The sequence below is a fragment of the Podarcis muralis genome, chromosome 17 (assembly GCF_964188315.1).
Source record: "Podarcis muralis chromosome 17, rPodMur119.hap1.1, whole genome shotgun sequence".
Lineage (NCBI taxonomy): Eukaryota > Metazoa > Chordata > Lepidosauria > Squamata > Lacertidae > Podarcis > Podarcis muralis.
This window is the reverse complement of record NC_135671.1, coordinates 1,437,545-1,462,394: the sequence shown is the minus strand read 5'-3', so window position 1 is coordinate 1,462,394 and position 24,850 is coordinate 1,437,545. Positions and strand designations below refer to the sequence as shown.

Here is a 24,850-nt window from a genome sequence, read left to right as displayed (position 1 = left end):
AGAGAAGTCAGATTAGGTAGCTTTACCAAAACAACTATAACAACAACACCTAGTGGTTGGAGGGAAGTGTACCTTAGAGAATAAAGTTCCATATTCAGGTGGTAAAAATGCAGTTTTTTAAAATAATTACCCAAAGCAATCCTTGTATCATCCACACCACATGAACCATTAGAATATTAAGGGTAAGAAAGATGCTTTTCATAATGTTTCCGCTGGTTTCACTTTCCTTCCTGATTCCTTTGAGCTCCTTGCATTTAATTTGAGTCAGATTAAGGACATTTAGGTCTAGAAGCTGACACACAATGCAGACAACATTGGAAGGGATGCTGCTGTCTGGTTTCAGAAGAAGAAGAGGAGGTAGCAGGGAGCCTTTATTTCCAGGCCAAACAAACCATCTCACCAACAGCAGTTGCTGAGTGATTGAGCTCTGTGTAAATCACTGGATTATCTGCTAAAATCCTGTGATTTCTGGGCATTAATTGCAAAGCAAACTCCATTTAGTTTACTGAGATGCTGCAAGGCAGCTGGAGATTAAGAGACAGATAACAAAAGAGGATTGGTAATGGTATTCAAAACCTTTCACCTTTAAATCATACACAGTACAAACCTTGCTGTCTAAATTGCAAAAATTCCTTTCCCCCCAGAAGCTTAGAGCATTTTTGTATGCAAAGCATCTTTTCCTCATTTTCCAAGTCAAACACTGTATTTAGAAGCTAGCGCTGCATACATTAATACTTACAAAGATTATAATGTTGTTTTTAATCTACTGCTAGACAGATCGAAACAAATGTAGAAATATACCCATTTCGAATCCGAGAACAAATGCAAAATTCAGACAGGAAGCTCACTGACGCAAGCCCAGTGAGGGGAGATATAACTCTAGGGCTGGTCCCCACGCAAGACCTTTGCCGCCCCCGCCCCCCACATTCAGCCAGCACTTAGAGTAAGAAACAATGAAAAATAGTCTGCCACCATGTGCAATAGTAAGTAGGTCTGTAAGCACATTGAACCATGGTGTGGAATAACCAGTTAACAACAACAAAATTATAGGGGAAAGGATATGCACAAAAGTACCAATGGAAATTTAAAATTAAGCCAAAGTACAGTTGAGCTAGGTCTGTGTATGCTTTAAGATTGTTAACATGGGAAAAGCTAATGCAAGGATCCAAATAACCATGCGGAACATAGCAGTTGGGAGCCACCCCATGGCTCTGCAGCCCGTACTGTATTTTTCCTTGTATAAGACTATGTTTTTTACTAAAAACGTTTAGTCAAAAATTGGGGTCGTCTTATACGTGACTGGTGAATGCACAGGGGTTCGGGCTCTGGCTCTGGTGTGGGTGGCTCAGTGTCAGGGGCGTGGCTGAGTTGGACGCCTAGGAAAAATCTGACTCTATTGATGAGGGAATGCAGTCATAGAGAAAGAGTGGGTTCCTTTGACTCCCCTTCCTCCTGAGTTTCCAACCACAGATAGAATAGTAGACTCAGAAGGCTTGCAGTTGGGGGGGAGGAAAGAGTCAGCCTTGAGGGGATCGCTATGCAGCCAGAGTACTTCATTTATGTTAGGTCTAATTTGAGACAAACGCTCATCTCCTCATCAATTGTTAGCCGCCCTGAGCCCGGCTTCGGCTGGGGAGGGCGGGATATAAATAAATTATTATTATTATTATTATTATTATTATTATTATTATTATTATTATTAACACAAAGAAGCCTTTCTCTTTTCTGATCTTTCTTATTTGTCAGAGTTGGAAAATCCCTGTTCACAAAAATATGTTGTGGAGAACGGTAGAATAATAGCTTGTGCTGTTCAAGGAAGGCATGTGTGTGTGTATGTTATATAATATATATAATATTTTGATGGTATACTACAGACAGCAACCATTTTGTGTGGTGGTTTCGTTCCCAGTCCCCAAGCACCCCAGTGGGGTGCAGATAAGTGTGCCCTGCCCCATTCCACCCAGTCCAGCCCCCATTGCTCCCTCTTCTGGGTCCAAAAAGACGCTTGAATTGCCAATCACACGTCAATTGGATGCCCCTAAAATGGTCTCTCCTATATACTATACTACAATGAAATGTTGAAATATTCGTTTGATTGCCCTTGAATCTTCCACACATACTTGCCATCCTCTCCCGACACACTAGTGTGGTGCACCACACCCTTGGAGAACCAGTAGTAAGGAAATACAAGATGCACTCACAAGGCCCATCTATCTGAGCCCTTCCTTCCCTATCGCCGGAACATGGATTGGTAGGAGCACCCTTTGGCACGTGATGTCTAAGCTCCCTTGCACACCCAGAGAGTAGGCAATTTTTCTGTAAGCATTTCCTGCTGGGAGAGAGGGGGGAACCTGTTTAATGGCAACAGCCTCCAGGGACTGGATTAAGTCCATATAACAGGCAGCACTGACTTGCTCCTAACTCCTGATGTGATTGCTGTTGTCTTCTGCTGGCAATAGAAATGTTCTCTAAAGGTAGCTAGTTTTTAAAGTATGAATGACATCACTGATCATATCAAATCACAAAAGACAGAGAGGTTTTATATCATCTCCGACACATCACTGAAATGGGAAAGTACACAGTCACCAATCCATGTCTAGTAACCTTTAAACAGTGCATTTAAGCGTGACATTTGAATACACGCACTACTGAATATTTAGCTCTCTGATTTTGTTTTATTTTTTGCTTTCCATTCTAATTCAACATTGCTACAGTGTTTCAATATCTTAATCTCCATTTTAAACTGATTTGTCGTGATGTTATAATCTATTCTATTATTCTATTAATGACTGTGATTTTTAATTTGTTTTTATTTTGTACATTGTCCATAGAGCTCATGTTATTGTGTGCCTGATAAATTGGCCATTAGATCTGTGTCCTAAGTCCCTAAACCAGAAAGTTCTAGGCAGAAGTCTGCCTGTACACATGGATAGCTGGATTAGAGTGACAGTAGACTGAGGAGGAGTTAACAGCATAAATGACATTGATGTAACCAATTTATGACCACTGGTCTACCTTACAGCCCCTTCGTGGTCACCATGCACCAATCAAGGACTTCAAGCTTTCATTTCATCCAGACTTCCTAGAAAGGAAGTTATGAAGCAAAATGTGCAGGTACCCTTCTAATAAATTTCTGTGAAATGAAGCAGCCTGGCTGCTCCCTGCCTATGTTTTAGCTGATGAGTCAGAGCTGTACAGCTTAATAAGTTAGTTGTTTGGACACCAAGGTATTGGCATTCATGGGGTCCTAAAGCACTGCTGTTTTCCCTTCCTCTTTAGGACACTTTCCCTGCTTTTGCCTTGTTTTCTAGTTTTTTGACTCTCCGTAATTTGCTCTTCCTTTTCACTCAGCAACTGGTAGTAGACTCATCTGAGATCAGGTCCCTAGACATTATTTTCTGCAAATACTCCTACAGTGGTACCTCATGTTACGTACTGCCCCCCTTACGAATGCTGTGAGTTACGCGCTCCGCTAACCCAGAAGTAGATGCCCCTTGTTGCGACCTTTGCCCCGGGATGCAAGTGGAAATTGCAGCGGGAAGCGCGATTAGCGAAAGCGCGCCTCGCGTTACAAGCAGTTTCCTGTTACGAACGGAACTTGGGAAAGGATAAAGTACGTAACATGAGGTACCACTGTACACAGTAATTGCCAGTGGATATAAATAATCTCCCCTCACCCCAAAAACATATGTTAAAACTTTGCAAAAAAAAAAAAAAAGGTTAGGCATGTCTCATGCTGTGCAGGGGTTTAAAAACAAGGCACTCAGAGAATTCACCGCAGAAAGTCTGTGCAGCAGCCAGTTAAGCCTCCTCTGCAGTGGAAATACAATTGTGGGGAAAGTATCACCATGATTGTGCTCTCTCTAATGCACACCTTCCAACATTTCTCTGATGAAAATAGGGACGTCTGATTCCATTATTAACCTAGACAGCGTCTTAAAAAGCAGAGACATCACTTTGTCAACAAAGGTCCGTATCGTTAAAGCTATGGTTTTCCCAGTAGTGATGTATGGAAGTGAGAGCTGGACCATAAAGAAGGCTGATCACCAAAGAATGGATGCTTTTGAATTCTGGTGCTGGAGGAGACTCTTGAGAGTCCCATGGACTGCAAGAAGATCAAACCTCTCCATTCTGAAGGAAATCAGCCCTGAGTGCTCCCTGGAAGGACAGATCCTGAAGCTGAGGCTCCAAGACTTTGGCCACCTCATGAGAAGAGAAGACTCCCAGGAAAAGACCCTGATGTTGGGAAAGATGGAGGGCACAAGGAGAAGAGGACGTCAGAGGACGAGATGGTTGGACAGTGTTCTCGAAGGTACCAACATGAGTTTGACCAAACTGCGGGAGGCAGTGGAAGACAGGAGTGCCTGGCGTGCTCTGGTCCAGGGGGTCACGAAGAGGCGGACACGACTAAACAACAACATTCCATTATTATTATTATTATTATTATTATTATTATTATTACCCACCACTCTAGGCAGCTTCCAACATATAAAAAGATTTTAAAATGTTAAACAATGAAAAGCTTTCCTATACAGTGCTGCCTTCAGATGCCTTCTAAAGGTTGTCTAGCTAATTATCTCCTTGGCTCAGGAGTCACATAACTCCATACCCTCTGATGAAAATAAGGATGTCCTACCATATCTGCCAAATTTCTCCAATGAAAATAGGGACAAAAGCGGGACATTCCAGGATCAAATCAGAAACCAGGACAGCTTCTGTAAATCCAGGACTGTCCCTGGAAAATAGGGACACTTGGGACACTGCTAATGTTGTGTTATGTCATGCTCTCCATGACATCCATTTTGTGTTTTGCCATGCCCCTCCACCATGGCAGCCATTTTGTGACTGATACCCACAGCGCCCTCTCAAAATTCATGATGTGCCCACTGGTCCAAAACAGCTGGTGATTCCTGACCTAAACAGAGAACGTCACAAACTGCAATATAAGAACTTCAGTTTATTCACCATGTTTGCTTTCACTGATGTGCTAATAGTAGATATGCTTCAGTGTTAATGCTTCAGAAGAAGGAATTCCTTAAACAGAAGTGTTATGTTTTTCTTTTCATGGGCCCGAGGGTTAAAGATGTAATCAAAGATGGAAATCCAAATAATCTGCTATTTTCTTCATTAGGAAAGCTCTCTTATTTATTGTATTTATGGATCTTTCTGAATATGAAATTAATGGCTTTCTGGCCTACGCTGTGAAGCAATTATCTGGATTCTGCAATGCTTGTACAGGAAAGTCCTGCCACATGCTGAATGCAGTTGGTTTATTGACAGGTTTTAATTATATCTCTGGCTTCCTACAGCTTTTGGGGAGGATTGCTTTTCAGTGACGAAGCTGAAGAATATTTCTGTTCACCAGCCTATAAATCCTGCTCTCATTAAAACAATCAGCCAGCTACAGTTTTGACAGCAGATTGATATTTTTACATTCCACTTGAGAAAAGTCTTCACAACTCTACTTGTCTTGTTGGATTTTGATTTTTTTGAGCCAGATTCTCTACTCTTAAATGTGCAAATATTATGCAAAATGCCATTCCAGTTTTTTTGCATGCTCTTGGCATTATGCAGATGTTCCTGGTATAAGTTCCACGCATGACATAAATGAACGTATTGCTACTTTTACTGCATTTTGAGCGGCAAGGGGCATGGCACTTCCATGTGCTTGGAAGGAGGCAGTGCGTGGTTATGGTGTTTCTTAACATTTATGCGCATTTGCAGGTTTAACACATTAAGCATTCCAGCCAAAAGCCATTGACCCCGTATAATCTCCAGGGCCAATATCAGATAGCTGTAGAGATCAAACTTGACTTTCTACCTTTCTCAGGGCTCAGCTTCACTGAGGGTTAATGAGGATTTCAAGCTGCTTGTGTCACTATTTGTGTGTGTGTGTGTGTGCATCCACACAACGTTCCCCTCATCCAAGTGTCACCACACTTCCCTCACCACTGCTAAATTCAGATTTTCCTGATCCATTGGGACAATCTGATATGGGAAGAAAATCCAATGTGAAATGGGTGCTACCTGACTGTGGATGTGTGGTAGCGCATTGTGTGGCTGGGTTTTATTAACATAAAAGGTGCAACAACAGTGTTTCACAGGAGCAATTAAGAATCCTTGCCTGGTTGGAGCGACATATATGTCTGTTGCCTGCTCTTTTGTGTAAATCTGGTATATCAGAAAACTTGTGTTTCAATTAAAAAATAAACACACTCAGGCAGATAACAAATAGCTGCTGATACACTCAAAAGCATGGGTAGGTAAACTAAGGCCCGGGGGCCGGATCTGGCCCAATCGCCTCCTAAATCCGGCCCACGGACGGTCCGGGAATCAGCGTGTTTTTACATGAGTAGAATGTGTCCTTTCATTTCAAATGCATCTCTGGGTTATTTGTGGGGCATTGGTTCATTTCCCCCCCAAAAATATAGTCCAGCCCCCCACAAGGTCTGAGGGACCCCTGCAGACCGCCCCCCTGCTGAAAAAGTTTGCTGACCCCTGCTCAAAAGGGACATCAGCTTTCCTGGCTTGGAATGTCACACACATCTTAAAAAATTATTTTATGGCTTACTTTGTGTAAATCAAGTGCGTTGCAAAACTTGTATTAAAAAATAAAATAAAAACATTTTAAAAAAAATACCTGCACACATGCTCACAATGAACTTCAGGTTTCCAGAGCTTAAAGTGTTACTAAGGGGAAGTACTAACTGGGGACAACACACACTGTGAATATATTCCACCAACTAGTGTGTGTGGATGGAAAGATCGATTTGGGAGGCATAAAATCGCAAGTGCTCATGTGTGGATGGAGGTGCAGAAATGCACCCAGGAAAACAGCAACCCACACATGCACAAGTCCCAAAGTGCAGAAACAGCCTCCGTCTCAGTCTCTCCGGATTGCAGTCTGTCCTTGTCTTCTTCAAAAACATTTAGATTTACATCATCCTAAAATATATATTTTAAAAAATGAGGGAAGGAGCTAAACGAAGCATTAGGAGGCATGACCTTTTGCCGAAACGACTCTCACCTTCCAGAGGAGTGTGCAATTATTTTCTAATCATTTACCTATAATTTACTAGCAAACTGTGTGTCTGGGAAACTAGTAAAGCACTGTCCTTAGGTACTACTGGATACATTAACCTTTTCCTTCCCAAAGTTCCACTTGAAGCTGTCCTCTATTGAGGCAGGTCATTGGTCCACTGGTCTAATGTTGTCTAGTGTTTGGGAAACACTCCTGTAATGAATGTGAGAGATGATGACTTGCCTAAGGCCACTGGATGTGTTCAAGGCAAAAGCATGGGACTTAGTGGCAATAGTTTAGTGACTTTTTCAGCCCAAGGGTCACATCCTGCACCATACCAGTGGCTGGTCATATGAGAGGTCAAAAGTGAGTGGTGCAAAACAGGTGTGAGTCTTCCAGCCATGCAAAACCGTGTTTCTGCACATACACACACACATCCATCCATATATCCAAGCAAGAGGTATTGTCAAAGTCTGGTGTCCTCCAGCAGCACTGCATTCATCTCCTGGACCTGAGGTTCTCCACTCCACCAATAATCATAATTGCAGCACATTGGATGTTTATTTAAATTTGGATCCACAATATAAATATTTCCTTCCATTGTGTTTCTGCTCTTACTTTGCTTCTTTCTCTTTCAGGTGCAGCAACCGGACGCAGTGTGCTGTGGTGGCAGGTCCAGATGTGTTTCCAGACCCTTGTCCAGGAACATACAAATATCTAGAAGTGCAATATGAATGTGTCCCTTACAGTATGTATACCACGTTCTTATCGTTCTTTTTCTTTCTGTGCATGAATGAGAATTTTTGACTGTACAGATGTTTCCCCCAAGGGATTGTAAAATCACTTTGTCGTCCTGTAGGAGAATCGGTGTGCTATTTTACCTATTTCCACTGGGTAAGGAATTTCCTGGTCTGAATCCTGCTTTTGCCAATAGCTGGCCCCAGGAAAGCCGCTCCCACTCTGCCTTACTCACCCCCATTTCCAAAATAATACTATGGTGGTTTTCATGGATAAGATCTCATGTCGCAAGATGTGGTAATGGCAATGGCTTAGATAGGCTTAAGACGCCATTAAACATGTCCGTGTTGGCTTCATTTGCCCAAAGCTATTGCTAAAGAGGCTATATTTAACCTCCAGGGTTCAAAGCAGTTTTTGGGAGGAAGTAAACAATGACAGAAGTTTTTCTTCCTTTGTGCTTTTCGCTTGTGTGCTTCCCATAAAACATATCATATCATTCCCACTGTGGGGAATGAGACGCTGTCCTAGATGAGTATTTGGTCTGATTCACCATGGCTTTTCTCAAATTCTTATGAAAAGTATTTTGAATGCCCCCTCCCCCACACAAAATGTTATATAAATGCTAAGCAGTATGAACATTGTAGGTGCATGTTACCCAATGGTGGTGGTTTGTATTTATTGACGTTTCATAATTATGCTTAAGTAGAGCACCTCCTTGCATTTTTTGAAGAGAAATGGAAAGTGTGTCGATGAGAAAACAGGCCATGTCCGTTTTCTTACTGAATTGTACCTTTCTACACCAATGGCATTTCTTCAAGCTCTTTTCAGCGCTAAAATTCAGCTGTGGGGGCATTGCTGTATCTGCGTATTGGAATATCGCTGGACTAGAACAATGTCAAGTTGTTTAAAAAAAAAGTATCACACTGTTTGATTTTCAAAAAAAGGAGGCAAAGCTTTTTACACTCCTGCTGAAAAAAACACTAAAAAAAGAGAAAAAGAAAGAGTGCTGTAGCAAGTAATAATTTACTTTACCAGGGGCTTCTCTCTACAGTTAGCAATGCAAGGATGAATTGGAGAGTTGCCTTTTGGATGGTTCACCTGTGCAGAGAGAGTACACACACATGAGTTCATTGGTGAAAGACCACGTGTTATCTGCTCTGCCTGGAAGTGACTCCTTAGGGTCTCAGGTGACTTTTGGACCCGAGATCCTTTTTGATCAGGGATGCCAGAGGCTGAACCACATTTGTTTATTTCCTGAAACATAGATGGTGTTTGATTGTAAAGACAACCACAGGCGCCTCAAATCACAACCTGTGTGCAGGGCAGGTGGCCTTAACCACTGAATTTTGAGCCTACCGCATAAAAGAGAGATATCTGAACACTGAGCAGCTCCAACTGTGCGTATGTCAGGATGCAGAATGCATTTGTGTATTTGTCATTTTTGTGCTGCTTTTCAGTTTTAAGTATTTTAGGTGTTTCCAGGGCAGTTCTTCCATCACCTTTTGTGTGTAGGGATCAACTGCAGACATTTAACGTATGAAAGGAGGCGCATGTGCCCCATCACATCTGGGATTTCCATAAAGAAATGCGTGAGAACTGGCATTATTATTATTTTATTTGTATCCTGCCCTCCCCGGCTGAGGCCGGGCTCAGAGCGGCTAACATCATAAAAACAACACAATATGCATAAAAACAGACATCAATTAATTAAAATACATCTTAAAATTAATTCAGACAAGTTAAAATCTGGGCAGGTGGCAGTTATCAGGTTGGAATTGAGAGTGGTTAATAATTGCCAGGACCAACTGTTTCCACTGATCATACAAGGACCTGTGAGCGTATTGGGGGCCTCCTTCGGGCTTGTTTTATACAAAGGAAAGTAAGTCAAGCTGCATCCTGCCCAAAGGCCTGGCGGAAAATTATTATTATTATTATTATTATTATTATTATTATTATTATTATTATTATTATTATCCCTCAGGGCCCTGGTCTGTTGTGGGAGAGCGCTCCACCAGACCGGGGCTCTCTAACATTTCAGACGTGAATATAGGGACACTTGTACTTCAGTAGGTAGGGGCTAGGGGTGGAGTCTGGCAGTCCAAAGACATGGGCAGATGGGCAGCAGTGGACAAGTGCAATCCATAGTCAACTGCGCTACAAGCAAGAAATGAGGCCAGTCAAATGCATATGATAATGCATTATAATTGCATTTTTACCATTCAGAGGATGGTGTTTACATTTTACAGCTAAGGCACGGCAATAACAGTATTTGGGTCGGTCAGTGAATGCATTGCATAGAATTCTTAAGCCAAAATAACTGTTAAGGAATCATAAAGATCCTATCCATGAGAAGGCTGCCTCTGAGCATGTGCTTAGCCTAGGATTTTCAACATATGGGATAAGCCCAGAGTCGTTACCACAAAATGTTAGCTTAGTTTCAACCCCCTTCCCTCATTCCAGAAGCTATTTTAAAAACCAAATAAAAAGTGAAAGTGGGCACCTTTTTTTTGTTCAACTTGGTATTTTATCAATTAATTAAGGAAATGGAAATCAGAATATACTTCCCCGACCCAAATCCTCTCCGCCCTCAGTCCTACAGCCTGCAAACTTCCACTACGGTTGAGAGAGCAGAAACAGGCACCATCACCAAGGGGTTTTCAAAATATATTGTTATAGGATTAGTGAGGGGGATATCTTTAGGGTTCCCTCTGTGATTTTATATATGCAAAACAAGATTTGATGGGGAAAGAGACTGCTGAAGGAGTTGAACCTGTCTCTTTGTAAAGTTAAAGGCTCTGGCCAAGTATTTTAAGAATCTCTTTGCATGGCTGGAAAGTGCAGATGACTTGTTGCCACAAAAACTGCTATCTGGAAATGATGCCCTTGGCGAGAGTGAGAGAACAGTAGACCTGGGACAGTGTCCTCTAAGCTGGGGCAAGGAAGACAGAGACCTGACTTGTTCTCTGTGCTGAATTTAAAGCAAGGACTTTTCTGGCAGTGGGGGCAGAAAGCTAATGAGCATTAGGAAGGAAACAGAATAGGCCGCATCAATAGCAAATGCCACTCCTCCCTTTCAGTTTCAATCCATAGGAGAATGAATGGAGGCTATCTTAGAAGCAGCAGAGTAGGGGAATTAGGAGCGCCTTAATGCATAGATAATATCCGGAGTGGTTTTGCACCCTGTGAAACCAGCTCCTTCTGGAGAGACGTTATAGGTTGCTGTCAGGTTTAAGCTCCATGTTTATTCTGAGGAAATTGGTCTTATGTGGGTTAAACCACAGAGCCTAGGACTTGCCGATCAGAAGGTCGGCGGTTCGAATCCCCGCGACGGGGTGAGCTCCCGTTGCTTGGTCCCTGCTCCAGCCAACCTAGCGGTTCGAAAGCACGTCAAAGTGCAAGTAGATAAATAGGTACCACTCCGGCGGGAAGCTAAATGGCGTTTCCGTGCGCTGCTCTGGTTCGCCTTAGTAATGCTGGCCACATGACCTGGAAGCTGTACACCGGCTCCCTCAGCCAATAAAGCGAGATGAGCGCCGCAACCCCAGAGTCAGTCACGACTGGACGCAATGGTCAGGGGCCACTTTAACTTTTTAACACAAATCCCTCCGGTGGTACGTTAAGGGATGTTTTTATGTCAGGTGAAAATATCTTCCAGTTGCTCAAAACGTATTCTCTGTAAAAGTGGCGTCTGCCCCAACAGCGGCAAATTGGGGGCAGTTGCTCTGCTGCCATTTCACGAGGCAGCCGCCCTGTGGAACGCCCTCTGATCAGATGTCAACCTGGATCTCCAGTCTGACACTTGATCTATAACGCTACCCTGGATCTTCTCCTAGGCATGGCGGTTGGTTGTGTTGTTTCTGTTTCTCTCTGTGATGCTATGGAGGAGCATTTATCATGCCAATCTGAAGCTGAGCTCTTTTTCAGCCTTGCTGTTGAAGACCCTCCAACTACAGATCCTAGAGTTTGAAGTCGGGGACTTACTGTACATAGAAAGCATTTTTTTAAAGTAAAAATAAATAAATCCTCAGAGCATCCTTCCCATACTTACTTGTACTGGGCTTGCAATTTTCTCATCTTTTCTCTTCAAGGCCTGGATTTCTCTGCTCTGAAATTACCCCCCACCCCTGAGCATTAGGCTAGCATGACTCTGGCATTTCATGGAGCGATGTGAAATCAAAACTCATTGCTTCACTCGTACCGTTGCGCAGAGGGAATGAGCCAGGAGGAGGTGAACATCAATCTTGCCACAAGTTTGTAAGGTGTCCTCATGAATAGTCGCTGTGCTCGTTCATCACCCCAAGATGGCTTCAGCACTTCAGCTTGTTCCTAAGCTGTAAGACTTCGACAATAAACTCTCTAGGCAGAGTCCCTGTCCCTTCTGTCTTCCATATCGTGATTAGAATAGTGTTGACACTTAATCAGCTTTAATTAGCACTGGTAGGGCTGCAAGGTTATCCAACCTTTCATAAGCATCTGTATAAATCCCAGATAATCCCATCAGGCAGTGATCCACACAGACAATTGCCTCCAGACGAGAAAGGTCACGGGCATGATGTGACAGGAAACATTCGTCGGAAAGGAAACAATAATAATGATAACGATAATAACAGTAGTGTGTTTAGGTGCTTAAAGTGCTTCATGTACATTATGGGATTAATCCTTAAACATGAATTGGCATCATTATCCCTGTATTGCACATGAGCTGAGAGGCGTGCAGGGCGGAAGCGGAGAGCAAAAGGTGTGTGCCAGAATCTGGTAGAGGCCAGATGGAAAGCAGGGACTTCCCCTATCCCTGCTTTGTAGCCAACCCCCTCCACCAACTCTTGAAATACAAGTCTTTTCCTTCCTGAAAGCGATTTGTTTTTATGCCTTTCACACATGCATTGAATTATGTTGTCATGACAGACATTGTGAATTTAGAGTGTTGGCAAGACCTCCACAGTTGTACCTCGGAAGTTGAACAGAATCCATTCCGGAAGTCCGTTTGACTTCCGAAACGTTCAACTTCCAAAGCGTGGCTTCTGATTGGCTGCAGGAAGCTCCTACAGCCAATCGGAAGCCACAGAAGCCCTTCCAAAAGAATGTTCGAAAACCAGTACACTCACTTCCGGTTTTTGATGGTTCCGGAGCCGGAACGTTCGACTCCCAAAGCGTTCGGAAACCGAGGTACAACTGTATTACTTCTTGCTCCTGTTAAGACTCCAGGCCACTCTTGGAGGTACAGTTTTGAAACGAGTAGCCCCCAGTTTACTTGCATGCCCCAGGAACTCCTTCCCATTTGTATGAGAGGCAGGATGAGGTTGTGTGTGAAAACATTTTTATCATGGAAAGAGCATTCTATAGGAATTAAAAGTTGTTCTATTTTCCCACCCCTCCTTACCCAGCTTGCTTCGAAAACCTAAACCCCAATCTGTGCTACTAAAGGGGTGGGGGGCTGGACCCTGTTCTGGCGCGGAGGGCTCTACTGTTGGGGAGGTCCCTGCTGTTTCTGGTGGGGTGGGAACTACTTCAGAAAGCCCCAAAATGTTCCTCAGATGTCTTCAGATGTTGGGTTTGTATCCACAACGGGGTGATTCACCTACTGAAGACAGATCCCAGTCAGAGTTGTTCCACCAGGCCTTTGGTCAGGGCGCAGCCTGACTCCCTCCTCTGGCAACCTGCACAGAATTTTGCCTAATCGGTTGCCAACAATTTGATTTTAATTAATTTTATAATGAAATGTTTTTAGAATGTTTTTAGAATTTGACTGTTTGACTATTTGACTGTTGTTAGCCGCCCTGAGCCCGGCTTCGGCTGGGAAGGGCGGGATATAAATAAAATTTATTATTATTATTATTATTATTATTATTATTATTATTATTATTATTATTACTGCCTTCCTTTTAAAAGGCATGGTTGTTTTTCGGAGGTGAGTCTCTGAGAACAACGTAAGTGAAGGAGAAGGGTAGAATAAAACAGGGTGAGAGAAGGCAAAAAGCAGAGAGAAAAGTGAACCTTTGTTTATGCAGGAGGAAATGTCGCAGGTCTGAAAAAGTTGAACACTCCTGTTCTACAGGGAGAAGATAACATTCCCAGTGAATATTGCCAGCATTTGCACAGTTGACCTCATGCTGAATTCAGTGTTCATAGGACCAAAGAAGAGAGTCACCACCTCTTCTAATGCTAGAATGCTGTAGGCAAATGTAAAGGGAAACCTGACCATTAGGTCCAGTCGTGGCCGACTCTGGGGTTGCGGCGCTCATCTCGCTTTATTGGCCGAGGGAGCCAGCGTACAGCTTCCGGGTCATGTGGCCAGGATGACTAAGCCGCTTCTGGCGAACCAGAGCAGCGCAGGGAAATGCTGTTTACCTTCCCGCCAGAGCGGTACCTATTTATCTACTTGCACTTTGGCGTGCTTTCGAACTGCTAGGTTGGCAGGAGCAGGGACCGAGCAACGGGAGCTCACCCCGTCACGGGGATTCGAACTGCCGACCTTCTGATCGGCAAGTCCTAGGCTCTGTGGTTTAACCCACAGCTGTGAGGTAAAGGACCCCTGGGTGGTAAAGTCCAGTCAAAGGAGACTATGGGTTTGCGGGGCTCATATCACTTTCAGGCTTACAGAATGCTGTAGCATATTCTGAAACTGGGGGGGGGGGGGGTTTGAACAATTGTAAGTACTGTACACCAGAAGAATTAACTTCACTGACACCAGGTGTTTTATGGCTTACCTGCCCCTGACTCCAGATCCTGACACTGGTATTGGCATCTTGCTTCTTTTGCAGTTCATTTCCTCTCAGGCAGGCTGGTGAATTTATTTACATCCTCTTCGCCTTCACGGGTATCACAGCCGGGTTCCCCCCAGTGTGTGGGAAGGAGTGAACTGGTCTGCATAAGTCTTTTGCTTATCAACATTGCTGGTTTTACTTTTGCTTGCTGCCATAGTGCCAAAAGAAAAGGCAATTTTGTTACGTGAAATTATTTCTGTTGCTGACAGGAGCGTGGACTTGCTTGCATATCAATAAAAGTGAATGATGTTCAGGGTAACAGGGAATCAGAATTCAATAAAGCTTTATTGCTGCATACTCGTGGGCAGAAGAACATTTAAAGGCATTAAATGGAAGCTTGCTTTTCCTTTCGCTGGACTTCCGAGCCAGCAAACAGACAGGTAATTGAACAGCACCGCTTTTAAGAGAAATTGGGCACTGGAAAGCAAACCACAGCCACCTCTTCTTATTATTAAAGTTTTTGAAGGGAAAGAGTAAAAAAACAACAACCTGAAAAAACAGTAAGAACAATTCCCCCCAGAGATACAGTTCTTAATTATTTTGGGTGCCAGACATTGTTTTTGGGAAATTGTTTTTTCAAGTGCCTCCCTTTCTTGCAATGCTTCTCCCTTCGCACTGTGGTGGAAACACATTAATAAGGTTTGCAACCAGCTATGGCACAACGCTGTCCATTGACGAGTTTCACACCCTCCTCCCTTCAAACTGTTAAATTAAACATCATTTTGGTTTTGCTTCAGTTTCGTCCCTCAGGATTTCTCCTTCCAGGATCAGTTCCCCCCTGAGGAAACACAATGCTGGTTGCTCACAGAATGGCAAAGGCGGCTGGGAGAAAATGATGAGAGGCTAAGACGCTAAACTGATACCCTCCAAAAGATAATTTATTGAGATATGCAAATTGCAGCGTGTATTTCATTTTTTAAAAAATCTTCAGTGACAGAGAATATGATCCAGCAGAACTCCCAGAGCAGATTACTCAGAATCCTTTCTCAAGAATGTGTTATTTTGAAAAGATTCTTTGTCCCTGAAAACACACACACAGCTTTGCTGTCTGCTGCCAGTCAAGTGAGCACCTGGGTATACTGGTCCCTCTAAATTACTGGAAACCTGCAAGGCTCTCTGTGCAGCGCAAGGGAAGTATATTCCCTGGCAATCTAGGAGCTTCCTTGCAAACATTCAAAGCCCTTTCCTAGACCCTTACGATTTATCACAGAGGATACCTTTGGCCCTCCAGATGTTCCTGAACCACAACTCCCATTATGCCCAGCTGGCATTGCCAATGGCCAGAGATGATGGGAGTCGCAGTTCGGCAAGAGCTGGTGCATCAGAAGGGGCCGTGCAACCTCTCCCAATGCTAACAGGAATCACAACAGTTTTATGCACTGTGTTTGAAGCACAGAATTTGGACTTTCAAAAATGCTTTTGACAGAGTTGCTCCTTCACTCCCAAATAAACCTTGCAGTCGTGGAAAATGTGGCGAGGCCTTTTTATGAAATCAACAATTGGCTAAAGAACAGGAAGCAGAGAGTAGGAATAAATGGACTGTTCTTGACATGGAGGCTTGTAAGAAGTGTCAACAAGGAGAACTGTGAACCGCCCTGAGACCTCCGGGTATAGGGCGGTATATAAATTATTATTAATAATAATAATAATAATTTATTATTTATACCCCACCCATCTGGCTGGGTTTCCCTAGCCACTCTGGTGAATAATAATATTCCCCATTATTATTATTATTATTATTATTATTATTATTATTATTAATGAATCATAGATTTGTAGAGTTGGAAGGGTCCCAGGGGTCATCTAGTCCAACCCCATCTATGACAGATAGCCATCCAACCTCTGCTTAAAAACACCCAAAGAAGGAGACTCCACAACTTCCTGAGGGAGACTGTTTCGCTGTCAAACAGCTCATACTGTCAGAAAGTTCTTCCTGATGTTTAGTTGGGATCTCCTTTCTTGCAACTTAAAGCCATTGGTTTGAGTCCTACCCTCCAGAGCAAGAGAAAGCAAGCTTATTCCCTCTTCCATGTGACAGCCCTTGGAAAAGAGGAGACTGAGAGGAGATAGGATAGCCATCTTCAAATCTGTGTGTGTGCGTGCGTGCATTGAACAGCTTGAGGCTTTGCTTTGTCTATTTCTAAGAACGAACCTCTTCTGTTTTTGAAAAATTGACCACAGATGTGCTTGTTTCACTATAAATTTGCCTCTTCTAAAGAGAAAGCTGTTTCAGAGCGCAGTCTGGACTCTGCTGGATCCATGCTGCTAGGGGGGGTTAGTAGCAGGTGAAGCTATCTCCCCTCCAGGTTCTGCTGATGTGTAGTTGGGCGAGACACTAAAGGTCAAGGGACCCCTGACCATTAGGTCCAGTCGCTCTGGGGTTGTGGCGCTCATCTCGCTTTATTGGCCAAGGGAGCCGCCGTACAGCTTCTGGGTCATGTGGCCAGCATGACTAAGCCGCTTCTGGCAAACCAGAGCAGCGCACGGAAATGCCATTTACCTTCCCACCGGAGCGGTACCTATTTATCTACTTGCACTTTGACGTGCTTTCAAACTGCTGGGTTGGCAGGAGCAGGGACCGAGCAACTGGAGCTCACCCCGTCACGGGGATTTGAACCGCCAACCTTCTGATTGGCAAGCCCTAGGCTCTGTGGTTTAACCCACAGCGCCACCCACATCCATCTTACCATTTATATCCTTGCCAGCCATAACCACCAGCGTAAGGCCCCAAAATGAGGCCAAGGCAGAGGACTAGGAGTAAGAACATAGGAAGCTGCCTGCCTTATACCACATCCATCCGTTGGTTCATCTGTCTCCATATTTCCTACACTGACTGGCAGAGACTATACATGATTTCAGACAGGGTTCTCTCCCGATGTTACTTTGAGAGGCTGGGGGTTGAATTTCGGATCTTCTGCATATGCAGCAATGCTGTGATGGCCTGGGAATCTGATTCAGAGGCTGAACAGGAGGAATCCCAGCCTGCACAGGAGTCCCCGCCTCCAGGGCTGGCTGAGCCGGGGCAGGGGCTTGAACCTGAAGCGCCTGCACCTGTGCCGGATCCTCAGGAGCAGACACCAGCTGAATCCGCTCTGGCTCCGGAGGTGATTGAGGACCCATTGCCTGCAGGTGCTCCTCTCCCAGCCCTGTCAGGGGAAGGTGAGGTTGCCTCTGGGTCCAGTAACCCTCCAGCCTCTCCTGAGCTGCAGAGGCTCAGGGCAGAGAGGCGGAGGGAACTGGTTTCTCCCAGGAGGAGTGCTCGCCTCCAGGCCAGGAGAGGCGGGTCTCCTGGGGGCCGGGACCGCCCCTGGCCTCAGAGAAGATAAAGGCCAGTCAGCCCGGTCCCAGGTTGCGGGAGCAACGACGTTGGAAACCTGTTTCTGCCAGCACCCAGACCTGTCTTTCTGGAGTTCCCGACCACGCCCGGCTTTTTGCTTTGAACCCAGCTTCCCCCTTGGTGAACAGTCTCCAGACCCTCGGCCCAGGACCGGACTCTGACCACGCCTCACGGTAAACCCCCCCCCCCCCCAGGACCAGCACAAATGCTCTACTACCGAGCTGTGGTCCTTTTCCTCTGCGTCTTCTTGATGTAAAGTTGGGTGGCCATGCATTCTGCACTGAAAATGTAACACGGAGGCGCCGGATAAAGATCTACCCAAACAGGAAGCCCTGGATGACACGGGAGGTCCAGGGGTTGCTAAAGGCAAGAAACACTGCTTTCAGAAGTGGAAATAAGTCGTTGTACAGCTTAGCTAGAGCGGATTTAAAGAGAGGTATCCGTGTAGCAAAGGAGGCGTATAGACAGCGGCTGGAGAATCATCTACAAAGTAACAACACCAGGCAGGTGTGGCAAGGTGTACAAGAATTAACAGGGTATAAATCCAAGGATTCCCTGGCAGACGAGGGAGGGGCATCCCTCGCAGAGGATTTGAATGCCTTTTTTGCCCGTTTTGAAGTAACATCTGCAGCAACACCTGCTGAGGCTTTACCACCACCACCACCACTCCCTGTGAAGGCCTTGCCACCATCACCATCATCAGTACAAAGGAATGTAGTAGTCTCTGTGGAAAAAGAAGAGATGAGGAAGGTGTTGAAGGGAATCAACCCAAGGAAGGCCACAGGGCCAGATGGGGTAGCAGGAAGGGTATTGAGAGACTGTGCAGATCAACTAGCAGGAGTTTTCACTGGGATCTTAAATCGATCCCTAGCCCAGGCTATTGTTCCATCCTGCCTAAAGTCCTCTACTATCGTTCCAATAGCAAAAAAATCTAACCCGGAAGATCTGAATGACTTTCGTCCAGTAGCACTCACACCTATAATCATGAAGTGCTTTGAAAAGCTGGTACGGAATTATGTCATTGCCTGCCTACCAGAGGGACTGGACACATTCCAATTTGCTTATAAAACGAAAAGATCGACAGAGGACGCTGTGGCGATTGCCCTCCATGCCGTTCTTGCACATTTGGAGCAGCGGGGGGGTTATGCCAGACTGCTTTTTTTAGATTTCAGCTCGGCATTTAATACCATTCTACCACAACGTCTGATGTCCAAACTGGAAGATCTGGGGCTTCCGTTATCACTTTGTGGGTGGATATTGGACTTTTTGTCAGACCGCCCCCAGAGGGTTCGGTTGGGCCCTTATACCTCTAGTATGCTTAAGACTAACACAGGAACACCACAGGGATGCGTACTCAGCCCACTCCTTTATACTCTCTACACGTACGATTGTGTCGCTGCTCACCCTAGTAATAGGGTTGTCAAATTTGCAGATGACACAACCGTGATTGGGCTCATCTCTGAAAGGGAGGGTGAAATGGACTATAGAGATGAGGTGGAGCGGCTGACAGAGTGGTGCAGAGCCAACAACTTGCTCATAAATACAAGGAAGACAAAGGAGCTTGTGGTGGACTTCAGGAGACAGAAGAGCAATGTCCAGCCACTTTTGCTTGATGGGGTCTGTGTGGAGAGGGTAACAACGTTCAGATTTTGGGGCATTGAATTACAAGAGGATCTGTCCTGGAGTGTCAACACAAGGGGGCTTGTGAAGAAGGCGCAGCAGAGACTGTACTTTTTGAGAATTCTAAGGAAAAATCATCTTCCGCAGAAACTGCTGCTTGCCTTCTATCACTGTGCCATTGAGAGCGTGCTCACTTATGGCTTATGTGTGTGGTATGGAAGCTGTACTACCCGGGACAGGATGGGGTTGTGCAGAGTTGTTAAGGCAGCAGAGAGCATTGTTGGCTGCCCACTCTCCACCTTAGAGCAGATTTATGCCACAAGGTGCCATAGGAAGGCACTGGACATAGTAAAAGATCCATCGCATCCTGGTCACTGTCTCTTCGAGCTCCTGCCGTCGGGACGGAGATACAGGACGATGAAGACAAGAACAAGCCGTCTTAAGAACAGCTTCTTCTCCAGAGCGATCTCGGCCCTGAATGGGAAGCCTGGACTTTGAAAGTCATCTAATCTTCCTTGCTGTTTTATACTGTATTGTTTTAATTAGTGTTTTTATAGTTGATTTGATTTTGTGTGGAGTGCCCTACCTGGGTGGATGGAGCAGCCAAGTAATTTCGTTGTCCCCGAGAGGGGGCAATGACAATAAAGATATTATTATTATTATTATTATTATTATTATTATTATTATTATTATTATTATTATTCATAAACAGGGTGGGTCTTTTAAAAGAGGCCCCCTGGAACATGTGTACTCTATCCACAGGGCCTCACACTGTATATAGGACAGTCCCCTATTTCGTAGTGCTGTCAGAGAACAGCCCTCTTTTTGAAGAAGTCCTCTAGAATTACTGTCTAGATCGTTGATGGATTCTGTGAGGCTAGATCATCGCATCACTTGCTGCAGAACAATGCCATTGACTTCAGCAAGTCACTGTGAAATAAATTGTTCAGAGCTGTAACTTGATTGTCAAGACTGATAAACATTGCCCCTTTGAGTTTTGTCTTGTACATAAACCTTTCCAGATATACGCCTCATGTACTCATCCACTGACCTTTACATCTTCACTTTTATGGGATTTGAAGGGATTCTGGGGTTTAAAGTCTCTTTGTCTTTCGTAGAGAAGCTTCGTTTGATGAATTCAGGGGTCCTTGCTGAGGTCTGTTATACCGTTCGGGGTGGGGATTTTCCGGGGATTTTCCAGGGTTCTGAACTAATCAGTTGTCATAGAGGCAAGGCCACTGTGGGCTGTCCAAGTGCTAACTGAGTAAGGTCACCTCCAGGCTCTCCTTATTTTGCAGGAGAGACTCAAACGCATACTACAAATTTAGGGTTGCACTATTAAAGTGGATAAAAAGTGCTCTGTTGACCTGGTGCAACAAATCCACCTTAAAAAACCCCAGACTTTTTGTGGTTAGGGAACCGATGGAAAAATGCACTGTAAAGTATGGGATTCCATTCGGAAGGAAATCAGCCCTGAGTGCTCACTGGAAGGACAGATCCTGAAGCTGAGGCTCCAAGACTTTGGCCACCTCATGAGAAGAAAAGACTCCCTGGAAAAGACCCTGATGTTGGGAAAGATGGGGGGCCCAAGGAGAAGGGGACGACAGAGGACAAAATGATGGGACAGTGTTATCGAAGCTACCAGCATGAGTTTGACCAAACTGCAGGAGGCAGAGGAAGACAGGAATGCCTGGCGTGCTCTGGTCCAGGGGGTCACAAAGAGTCGGACACGACTAAACAACTAAACAACAACAACAAAAGTATGGAATGGATGGATAATTAACAGGAAGCCTTTTAAATACCATGCAAGCAAATTGGGATGAAAGTTCATTGTTTTATAAGCAAATCAGAATTAACAAAGACTGCACGTATTCTAACCTCCCTGAATTCTGTGCAAGTGATTCAGGATGAATGCTCAATAAATTGGCCGTTTGGGAGCCCAGAGTGGTGACGTCCATGTGCCTGCAATCTCCCAAATATATTTGCATTGGGCGGTATTGTTTGCTGAGGCCCAGTACTGTGTACCCCAGTTTTTCCTGCTCCGACTGGACGCATTTAATCCCTATATCTATCATATTCACTAAAAATAAAGAACACACAAAACAAACATTCACCTATTGAGATGCAGGAAACTCCCCATATGCACAGCAGTTGCCTTCTGACCCGTTCTGCCCCTGTGCCCTTCTGGGGCCGAAAATGGTGTGCGCATTGGTGGTGAGGTTCCAATCAAACGCATGCAAAATGGTCATCGCCTGTATAACAGAGTCTCAAATAGGTCTGAGTGACCTTATCAAAGCCAATTACCCTGAGCTTCTGGAGGCATTTCTTGTAAGTCCCAGGAGGTCGGATTTTTCTAGTGCTCTTGCTCATGATAGGTGGTATTGAAATTGGGACTGAAGCATGCAAAGTTTGGGGTCTGCCATTGCATAGCTGTCAACTTACAGATTTGAAAATAAGGGACCAGCAGCCTTGAAAATAAGGGACCAGCAGCCAAAATAAGGGATTTTCCAAGCACAGGTATGTTCAGCTTCTGAGCCCCTCAGAGCCAAAGGCAGAAAGCCCAGCCAGCAGCCAAACGAAGCCTCATCTGTAAGGGACAGCAGCGGGACATGGCGCTGGGATAAGGGACTGTGCCGCCAAATAAGGGACGCTTGACAGCTATGTGCCATTGAGCTCTGCGACCCCTCCCCTTATAATTTCATCTTCAAACAAGCGCACGAGGCTGCCCACACAAAATCAGAGCACCACTTGCTTAGAGATAAAACAATCTGATAAAACAACGCCGTAAAGCAGTGCACTCAAACATTGATGTATTCTGTCACCGCGAAGGAAGAAATTCTCTGAGGAATACTTTACAATACATCGTTAAGTACACATTCAAATTTGTGTAAAATGACTTTTCACAATGAAACACAGCCCGAATCTCATCATTTAAGATTGGCTAACAGATGGTGTGTGTGGCTGTTTAGAAAAATTAGCAGTGAATGTAAAATTAAAAGCACAGGTCTCTAAACGTCTTCAGCTGCAGCAAATGGCAGGGGTACCCTTTATTACCTGATGATCTAGGTTTGCTACAGCGTTAAGTGGAGCTGTACATTGCATTAAAAAGTTATCTCATTACATCATGAATAAAAATCTGTTTGGTAGAGAGCATATTAATTTCATTTCCTTCCACTTTTAATTCGTATACCGCCTTTCTTTCTTACTATACACAAGGTGGTTTGCAGCAGCAAAATATTCAGTGAAGGACATACACCTTATAATAAACTGATCCAATACAAAAAAGTCATAATAAAATATAACTTCAAAATGAACAACTTGTATCAAATGCATATCTGAATTAAGAGGAAATGTGATCTTGCTGCAGCCAGCTGCTGACCCAGATTGAATGTCACTTTAAAGCATAGTTTAAAGCATAAGCACGTAACAGTAGCCTGCAGGATCAGGTCCATGGAGCCCAGCATCCTCTTCTTGGAGGGACCCACCAGGTACCTGTGAGAAAAGCAGCAAGCTAAACATGAACATAAGAGCACTCTTCCTGTGGCTCCCAGAAACTGGTATTTGGGAGCATTGATCCTTCAAACTGTAGACATAGAGCATAGCCTTTGACATCCCTTTCATCCATGAATTTGTGTTGGTGTTGACCTTGAAAGCCCTAAACGGCCTCGGCCCAGTATACCTGAAGGAGCGTCCCCACCCCCATCGTTCTGCCCGGACGCTGAGGTCCAGCGCCAAGGGCCTTCTGGCAGTTCCCTCATTGCGAGAAGCAAAGCTACAGGGAACCAGGCAGAGGGCCTTCTCGGTAGTGGCGCCCGCCCTGTGGAACGCCCTCCCAGCAGATGTCAAGGAAATAAACAACTATCTGACCTTTAGAAGACATCTGAAGGCAGCCCTCTTCAGGGAAGTTTTTAACGTGTGACATTTTGATTTATTTTTAATCCTTGTTGGAAGCCGCCCAGAGTGGGCGGGATACAAATAAATTATTGTTATTGCTATTGTTATCCTCTTTGGCAGCTATCCAAATTGGTCTCATCACTGCCTCCTATGGAGTGACTTCCATAATTTGATGATGCACTGTGTGAAAAAGTACTTTCTTTTATCTGTCTTTAATCTTCTAACATTCAGTTTCATTGAATGTCTATGAGCAAACTAGGGTTTATGGTGAATGAGCAGTGTGCTGGTGCATACCGCTGAAATTATGTGCCCTTCGCTCCTTCCCCCACTCCAACCCAGGATTTCCCAAACATGGGTGTCCTGCTGTTTTAGGACTACAAGTCCCATCATCGCTGACCACTGGTCCTGCTAGCTAGGGATGATGGGAGCTGTAGTCCACAAACAGCTGGAGACCCAAGTTTGGGAAAACCCTACTTCAGCTCGTCCTCAGCTTGTAGGGGACAGGGAATGAACCTGAGGCAGGCTTCACATTATGTGCAAACCAATAGTTGTGCTTTGTTTTCCCCCAAACAAACCACAAGTGGTAAGTAGAGTTTTGTTCTTGGCTTGCAAATAATACATACGGGATATACCTACATCTTTGTTCCCTAGTATTAAACCTTTAGGGACGCGGGTGGCGCTGTGGGTAAAAGCCTCAGCGCCTAGGGCTTGCTGATCGAAAGGTCGGTGGTTCGAATCCCCGCGGCGGGGTGCGCTCCCGCTGCTCGGTCCCAGCGCCTGCCAACCTAGCAGTTCGAAAGCACCCCTGGGTGCAAGTAGATAAATAGGGACCGCTTACTAGCGGGAAGGTAAACGGCGTTTCCGTGTGCGGCTCTGGCTCGCCAGAGCAGCGATGTCACGCTGGCCACGTGACCCGGAAGTGTCTCCGGACAGCGCTGGCCCTCGGCCTCTTAAGTGAGATGGGCGCACAACCCTAGAGTCTGTCAAGACTGGCCCGTATGGGCAGGGGTACCTTTACCTTTACCTTTATTAAACCTATATATAGAGTGCAAGCAATATTTTATCTCAGTTTGTTAGCCAGTGTACTTGCTGGAAATAATTGTTGTTAAGCACCCTCTTCAAGAAGCTTAGCAATCTTGCGAGCCTCTCCCTGCCTCCCTCCGTAAAAAACAACAACTCCAGCCTAGATTTGGAAGCAGACACGCCGCTGACAGCTTTGTTCTATCTTCCCCGCAGAACATGGTTGTTAAAAATGCTGAATAGCAAAATTGGTACTTAGTATGGAAACTGTACTGTAAGAAATGGCTTGATGTGTAACAGCACTGAAAATCTAATCAGAGATGCTTCATTGGGCTGCGAAGTCATTGTTGATGACAACATTTTAACAGGAAAATTGTGCTGTAATTGCTGAAGGAGGCTCTGGCTTTTAAGAGCGGCATGACCTCCTGCTACTTATTATGGCAGCACACAAGACAA

The 24,850-nt window shown here is 44.8% G+C and overlaps 1 protein-coding gene across 29 annotated transcripts in view; it reads left to right on the top strand.

The window, feature by feature from the left end:
• Positions 1-24,850, top strand: part of ADGRL3 (adhesion G protein-coupled receptor L3) — a 543,408-nt gene that overhangs the window by 287,023 nt on the left and 231,535 nt on the right. For all 29 annotated transcript variants that reach the window (XM_028711325.2, XM_028711329.2, XM_028711310.2 and 26 more), the window contains one exon: positions 7,660-7,769. In XM_028711325.2, coding sequence (XP_028567158.2) covers positions 7,660-7,769 — 110 coding nt within the window. The remainder of the gene's footprint in view (positions 1-7,659; positions 7,770-24,850) is intronic.